At 37.1% G+C, this 14,433-nt stretch overlaps 1 protein-coding gene across 1 annotated transcript in view; it reads right to left on the reverse strand.

Moving 5' to 3' along the window:
• The window catches only part of SEMA3E (semaphorin 3E), a 139,412-nt gene that overhangs the window by 56,064 nt on the left and 68,915 nt on the right, over positions 1 to 14,433 (reverse strand). The window contains exons 3-4 of the mRNA XM_040596692.1: positions 5,648 to 5,707; positions 610 to 729 (exon numbers count right to left, since the gene is read on the reverse strand). Coding sequence (XP_040452626.1) covers positions 610 to 729; positions 5,648 to 5,707 — 180 coding nt within the window. The remainder of the gene's footprint in view (positions 1 to 609; positions 730 to 5,647; positions 5,708 to 14,433) is intronic.

The following is a 14,433-nucleotide window of genomic DNA, read 5'->3' on the forward strand; positions in this document are numbered from 1 at the left end:
ATCTGTGTCGGAAAGGATCCAGATTTCTGAAAAATCCAGACAAATTCTATTTTTTGCATAAGAAATATGTTGACAATATTGATTATATGCTGCACTTAATGATCTTCTTTGCCATACTATTTCACTCAGCTACAAGTGTCATTAAAAAGCTAATACACACTTGCTCAATATGATCAACACTAAGAAGCTGAATTTAACAAAAGAATTATTAAGGTATTCCATCTGTCATCTAACTGATAGGTATTTTATTATATGGTGTATTATTTCATAAAAAAAAAAAGCTACCCCCCCCCCCCAAATTTAATATTTTTTGGTAAGAATTCCTTATTGAATAGATAAGTTATTTTATTACTTATCTAGTAATAAAATAACTGAATAAAAGATGAAGATGGTTTTGAGTTCTTTGCATAATTTTCCAAAATATACTTTCAAGCTTTAATTAATTTCTCTACTCACAAACTGAATTTTAGACCCTCACTACATTTCATCAGGGAAAATATCTCTTGTATGGTTTGTATGAGCACTTGAATTTAGATATTTATTTTTAACCATAGAGAGTTTGCTGGAATCCAGACCAAAAGAGTTGCTACTGTAAAAGAAATTTCTTACCTCTGATGGATGCCCAGCTCTAATAAAAGTACATAGTGGATCAAAAGCTCCTGTTCCACAGGCCAGAAGATGTGTTCTGTTGTATCGATGAAGAACACGGATGTAATTTGCACATTCATCCTAGTTATGATAAAAAACAAATATAGGAAAATATTAGCTTTTTTTTTAAAAAAGGTTTGTTTTGTTTTGATTTTATAGTTTTATTTTATTATCTTGAGTGCCCTTATGTGAAATTTTCTGTTAAATTTCTGTTAAATGTAACATCTTAGTTCTCCCACTTCATGCCAGTACCTCAGTGCCACTGATTTCATGGACGGACACTTTTGACATGAAAAAAAGCAAGTTTAGAGCACTGATTTATCACCATTTATTTTAGACACTTAACCAGTTAGGATTTACAAAGTTATAAAACACACTTTTTCACTTCTTTAATCACAGAGATATTTTGCAAATCTTTTAATATTTGTTTTACTAAGCATTATTGGATGCCCTAGACATTAGACTCAGAGCATGAGATATGAATAGTCAGCAAATGGCTTCTCTGTCAAGTTAAATAAACTTTATCTAAGGAAAAATAACACTTTTTTTCTTACATTTATCCATAAGACCACTTCACCATTTATTTCCTGTATAATTAATTGCTAATCAATATTTTCTAATATTGTATAACCTCATACTTTATCTGTTCCTACTGTTCAAACCCTCCTTTGAAGAAGAAATTATTTATTCCCCCCAGTCCCCTCTGGGACTCATTAGTGTATTTGCAGCTTCATAAATATTACAATTAAAAAAATTTTCAAACATCCCTTTGAGATGTGGTGTCATTCATTATCCTTCCTCTGCTAAACTAGAAATGGAGACAGTAAGATAAAAGTATCCATTGATTTTGGTACTCCTGGGACATGGTTTTACAGAGTATTTAACATTTTGCAATGTTTTCTATGTTTGGAGCAAAATTCCTATTCATTTCTATTTGCTGCTCAACATTTCTGTAACTCAGACCCTGGATTTTTAGCCAGTCACACTAAGTTTAAGAAGACAATTACGGTGGGATTTTAGCTAACTTCATCTATTCTAAAGCTTAGACATGTAATTTATGCTGCTCTTCTAGGCTTTTTCAATAGGCGATGAAGAATGCCAGACATCTCCAAAGGGCAATTAATTCTATCCTAAAATGGATGTGTAAAAGAGAGTGGAGGAATTCCCTTTTTTAAAATTGGCTGTCTTTCACTGGTGACTACTCTAGTTTTCAGAGTGCTATGTTTATCTGAGATCAGTCCTGGGTCTTATTAACCATCTGCCAGAAGCCATTGTCACAGAAATGAGTCTGAGGCAGGGCTGCGGGCAGAATTCAGCTCTTGCAAATCCACATTGGGTTCAAAACTAAGAAACCATCTTTCTTCAAATCCTTGTGTCACTCAGTGAAAGTCTTCCAGCAGCTCCAGCATATAAATAAGGATCATAAGGAAAAATTCTCCTTTGTTACACGATTCTCCTTAACTGTTCACCTTGAAGGTACATCATGCTAACTGAAAGAAGGGGGTAACCTACACAGGCAGGTAACCTTTTTGCAATTAAATATTATGTATATGTAAAGGACAAATCAACCATGCAATATCTTACTTTTGGAATTTCTTAATTCCTAACTAATTTATTCCTTTTTCAAAAGTAAATGAAAAAAACAGAGGTTTTTCTTCACATGGCATCCACATGGTTTCTCACCTGGACAAAATTTTTCAGACCCGAAAACACCCTGCTCCTTGAATTGTCAGACAAATTGAGAGGAAAATGAGTTGAGATTAGTAGGGTGTGATCCTCTCTACACAGATCATCAAACAAAGACAGAGGGCCCCACTTTGTATGTGCACTTCACAAACATTTGCTGATTGGTGGTAGCAGAATGGTAATACAGAGGAATTTTATGATGCTTTTCAGTTCTTAAATAGATGCTTTGCTGGGCACTGATGTTGTTTGTCGTTCTCCCTCCCCTACAACTATGACCTTCTTTATTTATCCCCTCTGTTCTCTCTCAGTGGTGCTCTGGTCTTTTTACTCCATAGTTTCCCTTTTTACCTACATGTTTGCAGCTTTTGATCTTTGTCTCAAAAACACTGTGGATGAAGACAGTTCATAGGATTTTTTTTTAATGGGTAAAAATTACACATTTTTTCTCCCATGCGCCTTCATAGAAATGCCTGAAAATTTCTGCAGAAAAAACAGGATGAGGCAGATGTCAAATACAGAAGAAAGTCATTTCAAATGGCTAGACTTTATCATCTATAAACAACAAAAAATGGTGCTATGCTGGGAAGTGTCAGGCAACTAGGCATCACTTCTGACCCTACTAATAATATCCCCTGTATACATAACAAGGAAGGGATGCATCAGCCAAGGGAACATTAAAATAACTTTTCTTCCTACTATATTAATTAATTAAATGTTGTGGTTGTCTTTAGGAGGCTCCATAGACATTAATACATGTGTGGAATTCTATTCATTCAAAGCTTCTAGTGTGAAAGATCTAGTCATCACTACAGTATTTGATTTCTGTATCTGAATGATGTCCAATTCTGATAAAATAATTGCAAGGATCAAAAGCTTTCACACCACGGGCTAACAGGTGTGTTTCCTGGCACGCTGGATGAGAGCAGGAGGATTTTTTCCTTGACTTAACCCAGGTCAGAAAAGTGTGGCCTGAGTTTAAGACGATGCACATGTTATTAAGACAAGGCTTTTCTAAGTGTCCTATCAAGTCTGTTACAAACTCTGAAACTGTGTGTATGACTACAATACTTGCAGTTTTACTGCTGCAGGATGAACTGATAACTTTTAAAGGTTGTAAAAGCTTGTAAAAGCAGCCTGTTCAGTTACATAGAAAGAGGTACCTGAAGTACCTCGACACCGAGGTGTTTATTACAACATTTTCAGTTCTACTTAATGTTAATTATGCCTTGAGTATCAATCTTTTGCAATGGAAAATAAAGAAAGGAACAGCATGGGAATAAGCAAAAATGTCTGAAAGAACACTGATGAGTGAATTTTTTCTGAGACTGTACACTGTGAAAAATAACATTCAGTACTTAGAAATGGCAAAGGCAAATTTTAAGACATTATGCCATTAAGTCATTGGCTTATGGCTACAAAAATTAAGGTGAAAAGAAAAGCAATAGGAAAGTTTTTTATTCTAATTTAGATTCCTTTCAGGTTGAGCAATTTAGTTTTGAATACTAAGCATGCTAATGAAAATTACTAAGGTTTTCCTGGCATTAATTAGTCTGACTCATTCACAAAGTCCTGTATATAATTAGGTCTCAGGTGAGGATTAAATATTGTTTGGTATTACAGTATTTCCAGACTTCACAATTTTAGGATCTTTTTCTTAAAGACTTTAGTTTTGGAGTCTTGTGATTATTGAAAAATTCTGTGGTTTTCTTAAAAAAAAAAACAAAAAAACCCCCACACCAAAATTTCACAGTCCAGAGAGATATGGGAAACATGAACTTTAAATGATCACATTCATTATAATGCAAATTTGAATACCTATAATAACAAAATAGATTGTAAAAGATTTTGATTTTTAGGGAATCTTGTAAGTGTGAGAGGCATATCTTTACATTACATTGGAATAACTGTATCTATTTCTGTATTTATTTAACCCAAAGGATATTGTCAAAGCATCAGAAAATAAATCCCATCATGTTGTGGCGAAGGAAAGATGACAGAGCTTTAACTAATAACAGCCTATGCTGAGAGGTGGTATTAAATAAAGCTCAGAGACTTTAGGTTTTGCATTCATTTAATATGACCACAAAGCCTGGATAATGTAGAACACCACTGCCAACAAAAGACACCTGAAATTCTCAAGGCTATAAAAGCATCCATAAAAATGCAATGAACTTTTAAGACACATCAAAAAGGATCAGTTCTAGGCCGGGTGAGTGTAAGGAACAAAGTATCATGTATTTATTATTATCATTTATTATTATTATCATCATTTATTATTATCGTCTATTATTATTATTATTGTTATTGTTATTGTTACTGTTACTGTTGTTATTATTACTGTTGTTATTAGTAATATTATTGATGATGATGATGATAATTATTAATTTCCAGTCTGGCTCACTGATTCCTTTGTTGTGGACAGTTGTCATGCTTGTACTTCCACCAGAATCTTTATAGCTTCCTGATCTTCAGTGGGTCTATGTTGTGGCTATCATCAAGGCTGCCTGTTTGCTGTTTCTGAGAAAACCTCCTATGTGCCTTTCTGCGTCCTACATTCCTGTCACTGTCACTGTAAAACTATCATCATTTTCAAATCCTTTGGTACAGTGTAAGCTCTCTCAGCGGTGGGGTTTATTAGGTGTTGTACTTGCTGTTTGTTTATGAGGTGCAGATAATGAGCTTGGTGCACTGCAAAATTAGAGAGCTCCCATCCAGAAGAACTTCCATCCTGTGGTGCGAATGATATCAGCTGCTGTGTGTCAGTGAGCTTTCAGGTTTTTCCCTGGGAGCTGATTACAGCCAAGACACTGAATCATAAGAATAGAACAGTTTTGGGGCTCATTAAAACAGAATATTTGTATTAATATACCATAAAAACTTTAGGGCAAAACAATTTAGAATATATTTTGTAATTACTAATAATTTAACTGCTTTTCTGAAACTATTCTAGAGAATGTGTATTTTAAAGATAAATCAGAATGTGATAAAGTTTGAAGGGAAAATTTATTCTATATGGGGAAATAGAAATGGTGATGGAGAATTAATAAGGTACCTGCTTTGATATCACCAGGAAAAGAATTAGGAGATGGTTCAGATTATCGAAAGTGCTTACTGTCCATTTGTGAGCTGGTTTGAAAACAAATTAAACTAATAATTTATTGTGGTCACAGTAGTTTACATGTTTTTTAAGCTGCAACACTTAGAATCATATCTGTGCTTTCATCTCTCTGAAGTTTAAGGATGCATGAATCCTTGTTCTGGACCAGCCGCTGGTATAATAAAGTATATTTGATTTGTAATTAATGATACTTACAGCATCTCTTCCTTTAATTATGCATTCTTCTGCCTGCAGAGGTGTACTAGGCCAATGGATCTGAGGAAAAATGAAAACAAACACAGAAATTAATTCAATCAGCAATCTGATTGTCTCCATCCAGCTTTCCCTCTACTTTTCATGTGAAAGACTCATAGAACTGAATCACAGAACTATAGAAGAGTCCAGGTTGGAAGGGACCTCAAAAGATCATCTGGTCCAACCTTTCATGGGAAAGGGAGCCTAGATGAGATTATCTAGCATTCTGTCCTATCATATCTTTAAAACATCCAGTGACAGAGACTCCACCATGTCCCTGGGGAGGCTGTTTCAGTAATTGATTGTTATCACTGTAAAAAATTCCTTGATTATCTCCTAGTGCAACTTGTACGACAGCTGTTTCCCCTTGTCTTCTTCTTGTGGTTCCTTGTGAAGAGAGAGCTTCTGTCCTCATTGTAGCTGCCCTTAAAGTACTGGAATACTGTGATGAGTTCCCGTGAACCTTCTCATCTCCAAGGAGAAAAAAACAGATTCCTTCAGTCTTGCCTTGTAAGGCACATTTTTCAGCATTTTGATAATCTTTGTGGCCCTCCTTTGGACCCTTCCCTATTTATCCACAACTTTATTAAATTCTGGGGACCAGAACCAGCCACAGTACGCCAGGTGAGGGCTGACAAGCGCTGAATGGGATGATCATGTCTATATATCTGCAAGTAATGCCCCTGCAGGTGCAGCCCAGGACCCAATTTGCCTTCACTGGTGCAGCGGTGCACTGATGACTAGTGTCCAGTTTGTCCACCGAGACCCCTGGGTCCCATCCAGCAAGGCTGCTCCCCAGCCACACATGTCCCAGCCTGTACTGGCCTCTTTGGTTATGTTGTCCCAGGTGCCAGACTTAGAACTTGTCTTTATACTTGACTCATCATACTATATACACACTTTTCATGGTATGTTATAAAGTTTAATCAAGTTTCTGTTAGCATTTGGACATTTTTAAAGTAAAATATTCCCGTTTTAGTTTTAAATAGCTATAAAAGTTTACAATGAGGTAAGAGTATTTTTTTTGTTGAACTATAACTGCTTGGCTTAGGAAAACTCACCAAACTTAATACTAGTCAACAGAATTTAAAGGAAGTTAATATATGGAACATTTTATATAAATTCAGTAGAAACATCTCTGCTAAATTGTCAGTGACTTTCAACACAGAATATTAATTTTGAAGTACTGATACGCTGCTTCAAGTGACAGTAAAGAAAATGTTTACAGTGAAGTTAATGAAGGTCAGCAATTAACATCATGGGAGAAGGATTGGCTCTTCACAGTCAATTACTAGAAGTGAAGCCAAATTACATATGCAAGGTTTGTTTCAGCTACCCACTGTATAAAATTTATGTTTCATTCCAGATGTGTGATTTGTGTGGATGAAAACAATGTTAAACAATGACTGAGCAGACTGGAATGATTACTTCATTTCTTAGAACTTTTAAAAATTAAACCAGAAACATGTTCATGTCAGTGATATCAGGCTTGGCTGAAACCAGCTAAGTATCAAAAAATTGATGTAATGATTAAGACATTTTTGTCAATACTCCACACACAAATTATTTTTCTATCTGGAAAACATATTACAGTTCTTCTGCTAGGCTTTTTTCTTCCTTTTTTTGTAATTGAGTAAACTTATTTTTCTTGAAATAATTCTAACCCAGGGAAAATCTAGGGATAAAACATAAGAAAAGTAAATTGCAAGAGAAGTGGGGATAAATTAAAATCCTAGAGGCCTAGTACTTAAATGCAGGAGGTCAGCTATATGTTATTCTTGTCAACTTCAGCAGTATGTCAGTGTTTAGGTCTCAATGCACAAATCAGGCCACCTGTGCTGAGACACCATCTAAATACTACAAGGGACCTAAAATTCATTCAGAACATTTGTTTTCAGTCAGGTGGTCTTATAGTCATCTGTGTATGAACTCTCATCGAGTCTTCCCATTGCTGCTGGGTAGTCTGGGGAGGTACCTGGACTCTGCTGAACTCCCATGAGGGCACTCATCCAGTCCCCTGGTCAGACCATTCCTGGTTTGTTCAGTGCAAAATTCAGGGTCCGCAGTCATTTATTTTACTCACTGGTCAAGGTTAAACAGACAAAAGTCTGTCCTTAACTCGAAAGCCTAGAAGACAGGGGATATGAACTCTAGGATCTCCTAAGCCTAAAAGTTTGAAGTCACAGCTCCTGCTTCCCAAAGAAATGTTCTAACTAGCAGGCCAAAACGGGGACTTTTGCTCATATAAGGTGTAGGTGGCTTCTAAGAACACAGAAACCACAGAGGGAATAAAACACTTGACTCTGTAACCTAATATTAAATACACTGTGTGTAGGTGATTATTTTTGCATTTGGATACTTAGTCCCAGTGCTATTGAAAATATTTTATATGCTCATTTTCCACTTAAGACATATTGAATCAAATGCATACACAGAATTGAGAAAAAAAGCCAAAGATGTAACCCAATGCCCCTGCTTTGCCTGGAATGTTGAAGAACAGCTGTGGTGTAAGTAATAAGGATTTGGACCTTAGCACAGTTATGGAATGAATCATAGAGTCATAGAATTTGGGGTTTAGTCATGGAGTTTGGGTTGGAAGAGACCTTTAAAGATCAACAAGTTCCTACCCCTCTGCCAGGAGCAGGGACACCTTTTGTCAGATCAGGTTACTCAAAACCCCATCCAGCCTGACCTTGAAAAATCCCAATGACAGGACAGCCGAAACTTCTCTGGGCAACCTGTTCCACTGTCCCACCAGCTTAATCATAAAAATTTTCTTCTTTATATCTAATCTAAATCTGCCCTCTTTCAGTTTAAAACCTTTGTCTCTTGTCCTGTCATTACAGGCCCTGCTAAAAAGTCTCTCTTTTTCTTATAAGCCCCATTCACAAATTATTGAAAGGCCATAATAAGGTGTCTCCAGAGCTGAAAAACCCCAACTCTCTGAGTCTTTCTTCATAAAAGAAGTGTTCCAGCTCTGACTATTTTTATGACCTTCCTCTGGACCCCCTCTAACAGGTCTGTGTCTTTATACTGGAGACCCCAGGGCTGGGTGCAGTGCTCCAGGCAGCTTGCAGAGTATCATGAGAGCAGAGCGAAGGGGCAGAATCACCTCCCTCAACCTGCTGGCTACGTTTCTTGTGATGCAGCACAGCATATGGTTGGCTTTCTGGGCTGCAAGTGCACGTTGCCAGCTCATTGTCTACTTTTTTGTCCACCAAGATCCCCAAGTCCTTCTCTGCAGGGCTGCTCTCAATGCATTCATCCCCAAGTCTGCACTGATGCTGGTAATTGCCCCAACCCAAGTGCAGGACCTTGCACCTGGCTTTGCTGGACCCCACGAGGTTGTCATGGGCCTACTCCTCAAGCCTGACAAGGTCCCTCTGGATGGCACCCCTTTCCTCTAGTGAAACAATTTCACCGCTCAGCTTGGTGTCATCCTCAAAGTTGCTGAGGGTGCACTCAATCCCACTGTCTCTGTTGGTGGTGAAGATATTAAGTAACATTGGTGTCAGTGCAGACCCTTGAGGGACACAAGTCATTACTGGTTTCCACTTGGATGTTAAGCCATTTACTGCAACTCTTTGGACATGGCCACCCAGCCAACTCCTTATCCATCTAATAATCCATCCATGAAATCCATATCTCTCTAATTTAGAGATAAGAATGTTGTAGAGTACCATATCAAAGACCTTACAGAAGTCCAGGTAGATGATGTGTAGCTATTTCCTTTTCCACTCCATTGTAGAAGGCCACTAGTTTAGTCAGACACGATTTGTCCTTGGTGAAGCTGTGTTGGTTGTCCCTAATGACCTCCCTGTCTTCCATAAGTTTTGACAAATCTTCCAGGAGGATCTGTTCTGTGATGTGGGGTGTGTGTACAAACCTCTTGCAGAGGAGGTGGAGGGCTTTGCTCTAATCAAAAGGCTGATGTGTAACAGGAGCTACCCTCTGTCCCTTTATCTACCACTGCCACTAGGCACCTGCTTTCCAAAGTGACTCCGGCACAAATCCTTACACCAACAAAGCTCTGGTTCTGTATGGGTTCAGCCATATGCATATTCCCTATTGGGATACGTATAATGGGACTCATCTTAGCAAAAGATGCCTAACAGAAGGAGTAAGAAAGGCAGACATCTCTGTACCTTTTCTGCAGGTTGTACAGAGGTGTAGGAATCTTGGATGCTCGTAGTGAATTGTATACCTCTAAGACAAGTTCATGTTAATTGCCTGAAGTAGAGTAGATAGGTCTGAATTATGACTTTAGTAATGTATGTGAGTCTCCCGAAGAGAATTTTCTATCCAGGAATCATTTTTTAAGACTCATAATTCTTACAAAACTTGTAAGTCTTAACATAAATGAGCACTGAGATTTTAATCTCTTCAAGATTAGTTTGGAGACTAAAAAAACTTCTGCATATCAGATTTGCTATATTACAAAATTTCAAAATTTGATTTTACATGCTTCTTGGGTCTAAACACAGTAGTCAAAAATGTGTATAGTAAAAAATGTTCTGCAAAACAAAACTCCAATATTTTATTGTTTTTAATTTGGAAAACTTCATGAGGATTTCTTAGCTCAGTTGAAATGACTGAGAAGAGCTGCTCAGTCTGTTACAATCATTTGCAAAGAAATCTACAGTAAGTGTCTCAAGTAATATTTACCAAGGTGTATTTACTCTACTTAAATATATTTGTGTAATTATTGCTCTTTTACTTAACTAGCATAAGCTGTGTTTGCATTGCATGGAAGTTCTGATATTAATTATCTGCAATGGTAGCCTTTAACCTGCCATTATTTTTCCTGATGTTTATGCTTTAGAGTTATGACAACTTCCAGCTTTAACTTTGAATTGATACTTTGCCAGGATTACAATCTTTTGGCAAGCTGTCAATAAGCATTGTTGGGAATTTTTCCTGTGCATCTGGACTGGAATAACATCACACTAACACACATTTCACTGGGCTGCATGCTTGCCATAATTATTGGCTTGGACATAATTTTCTAAAACTTTTCACCCTGCAGGTTACTGTGAAGTAAATTTTTAAATTGCTCGTTTAGTGATATTTTCTCATCTCGCACTATAACGTTATCATCCTTGAGACCTGGATGATGTAATTTTAGTGCTGTAAAAGACAGAAAACCTACTTTTAAATGCACTTCTCATGGGAAAAAATGAAATTATAAGGCAGTACATACAACAGCTACTGTGCAAATTCAGATACAGGGAAAACTTTAATTGGAGCTGGAATGCTAATAAGTGTCTCCTAATAGCTTCCTTATTCAGTCACTAGCCTCAAAAAACAAGATACTGTGTATCTAATGAAAACTAATTTCAAGAAATTACATGAGCTTTATAATGCTTCAGGGCAATTTAGACTACTCTGTAAGCTAGACTGAACTCCAGTATATGACAGAGCAATTGAGCAATTCAGCTATCCCATCCCTGGTTTAAGTCAATGAATAGTGCTTAATTAACACATAACTTGTGCTTGGCTGAAGCATAAATTCTGCAAAAATATCTGGTTACGACTGGGTACTATATACATTTGTCAACAAATTCATAACCACCTTGCCTCCTGGGAGGTAATTCCAATGGATAACCAACCTCACTGCTAAATTGTGTGCTTTGTATTTCAGTTTGAATATACATACATTCCTACCCAGTATTCAAAGGAGATACAAGCAAGCCCTGCTCTTGCAGACTTGTGTTCAGCCAGCTCTGAAGAGGAAATACAGCTAGCTTTGCTAGAAGCTGGGTATATTATAGGGGCTGTATCGTTCATTACGGCAGAGACACAAGTCTTAACCCGGAGGCATCTCATACTAGGTCAGAAACAGCCCATGGAGATCTACCTGCACAAACCGATTTACAGAAGTTGGAAGGCTTCTTTTCCGAGCAAGGCCTTCATAAGCACTTTGAACCAGAAGCTAGGAAGAAAGAATATCTGTAAGGAGTTTGTGGACAAATAGGAAGTGTAGTTTATTTTCATTCCAACAAAAGATGAAAAGTAGAAACAAAGGTCGTCCTTTTCTAAGAGCTATTAGATCAGCGGTGATGAACTACTGGCATTGGTTCAAGCCTGCTCTTAACAAAGATCTGCTCTGGCACCAATTACAATGAAGTGAAATGCTTTTTAAAATAAATTTGGCATCAGATATCAAAGAAAATTTTCTATCAGTGTGTTAGAACATTACAAGCCTTAAAGACTTTGGAACAAATCCCAAATATGTGTAAAGTTTGATTCCAAAGGTGATGTGAAAGGGAATGAGAACTTAGGGAAAGCAAAGGTCATGTGGAGGGTATCTCTGAAGCTTTGGCTTTACATCAGGTTTCAAGATAATACATGCCTAAAGTGATTTTGGTAGATTTATACATAAACATCTAATAGCTTCTGTGAAAAAGCTATAATCTACACTTCAGTGTGCTGCTTTGTATTTGAAAACTGAAGGGAATTGAACCTTAAGAAAAAATGTAGCCAATTAAATGCAGATTTATAGGATGCATACCTCATATGCATCACAAGTTGAGTTTTTTGGAAATGCTGGATTACTTTGGCAGTCAATGGGTCTCAATGAAAAAGAATTTTATGTCCACTCAGCATTTGTTGTTTTTCTTTTGGGGGACTTCTAATATGCCTGCTAGAACTGAATGACTAGGTGTTTTACAGCAGAAGGGATATATCTCTAACTGGCACTGGGTTTTAGTTTGGTTTTTAGAAAGCACATTCATAGTCCAAACTGTGGAGAAAGGGATGGCAATGAAATAAAACGCATAAACTGTTCTCTAGAACACAGAAGATGAAAAAAAATTATGTGAATCTGCCCCAAACTACCAACTTTATGAACCATCTCTTTTGCAGGTAGTCACCCTGGTTACCAGAGAGAGAATAAAACCCAAGAGCTTGCCTCCACTCCTATACTTTCACTAGATTGTAACTGGTGTTTTAGATTAATTAAGCTAAAGTCCTCAACGTGAAAGAAAAAGGCCAAAGGCTAACCAACACACAGTTAAAGACAGATTAATGAAGAACTTTGGTAATAATGAATCAACCAGTCGCTCAATTCCAGGAACTTCCCCCAGTGTATCTCAGTAATTAAGCTCTCATATATAACATAAATGTCTCATTCCACACTTTTGCTGCTCGCACTGTAAGATGATCAAGTTTTCCCTTTAGCTATTACTGAATGACATCTGCACCGAGTGAACACTGGGAAAAGGGAAAAGTATCTTGACATTTGTATTGAAGGGAGCTAAGTCCCAGCGAGGTCATGTTTCTAAGCATGCTAAGTCAAGCTTCACTTATTCCAGTTTCTCATCTTTTGCACGTCATAAAAGCAGGCAAGAAAGGCTTCCATTAGTTTGTCATACTCTGCACACAGGTCTCAAGACAGGGAGTATGGTTTCAGAGTAAATGGCTGATTTTCCATCTGACACAAGGAGAACGACAAACTTCAAGAGTGTGTTCAGACAGGTCAATGGTGGGTGGACAGAAGCATCAAGTGCTCTATCTTGTCGTCTTTCCTCATAAAGATTTACTGCCAAACGGGGAAGAAGAATGGGGGTCGGGGGGAAAGCTTATTTTACAGAAACAATTGCTTCCTAAATGTTTTCATATCCCTGAGCTCTAATATCTTGTCACAGGATATTAATAAATATTATCACATGGAAAAGGAGTTAACTCGTATCTCACTGTGGAGGAACAAGGCTCAGTATGTAATATTGCTCTCTGGGGAGTTAATTTGTTGATTTTTTTTCTTTTTCTTTTTAAAAAATAAATAAATTCTCAAATGGCCTCTCTGAGTATATTAATTTCCCCATATCTAGGATTGCCTTTCCCAAACATTTATAAAAAGGATAAAGTGTATTATATCTGCTTGCAGTAGTGGAACTTGCTAATTACACTTGCAGATAAGCATGGTTGCTTAGGGTAAAGTTGACCAGAGTGTTGGCATGAGAACAGTGATACTCACAACAAGGGGGCAGAAAGAAAAGAGTTTGAAACATTAGTGATCAACGCAGCATAGACATCAACAAAAATCATATTTCACCAGAGAGCTTTGTTTTGTTATTCACTTTCTCATTCATTTACTGATTTGAGAATGAATGAAATTACATCAAAACATGTTGGAAAAAAAATAAAAAGTAGGTAATGAAACCACTGAAATATTTCAAGACATTGTTTATCCACAGTCAAGATGGTTGAGAGAGGAGCAATGCTCCAACCAGCTTCCTTTGCCACTGTATGCTTCCGATCCTAGCTGCCAAGGGCAGAAGTGAGTAAGGAAGCCAAGGCTCACACCAGCTTAGACTCCAGCCTCTCCACTTCAATTACCAGTTTGCTGATCAATTTCTTTTTCTACGATGTACCAAGGTCTCTGGTAGGCTTATGACTTAAATCACCTTTCTCCCACAGACCACTGAGTAGAGTTCAAATGCCACTTTCAGCCACTACTTAATAGCACCTCTGGCTCAAACCAATGTAAAATCCAGTTTCCAAAGAAGGCTAAAAGTTAGCTGCATGGTTCGTGCTGCTGTTGAAAACTTCTTATAGTTTATGTACTAATTAATTTTTAAATTTCTTTTCTTTTTATTTTTTTAATTTTTTCTTTTCAGCTATAGGAAAGTCCCCCACAAATACCAGGGAGAAATTATTCCTTGATAATATAGCAGAGATACAGTAATCAGGTATGCACAAAGTATGAGATGCTCTAAAATCTGTAAACACACTGAAAAACAGTGAGA

The sequence above is a fragment of the Falco naumanni genome, chromosome 5 (assembly GCF_017639655.2).
Source record: "Falco naumanni isolate bFalNau1 chromosome 5, bFalNau1.pat, whole genome shotgun sequence".
Classification (NCBI taxonomy): Eukaryota; Metazoa; Chordata; class Aves; order Falconiformes; family Falconidae; genus Falco; species Falco naumanni.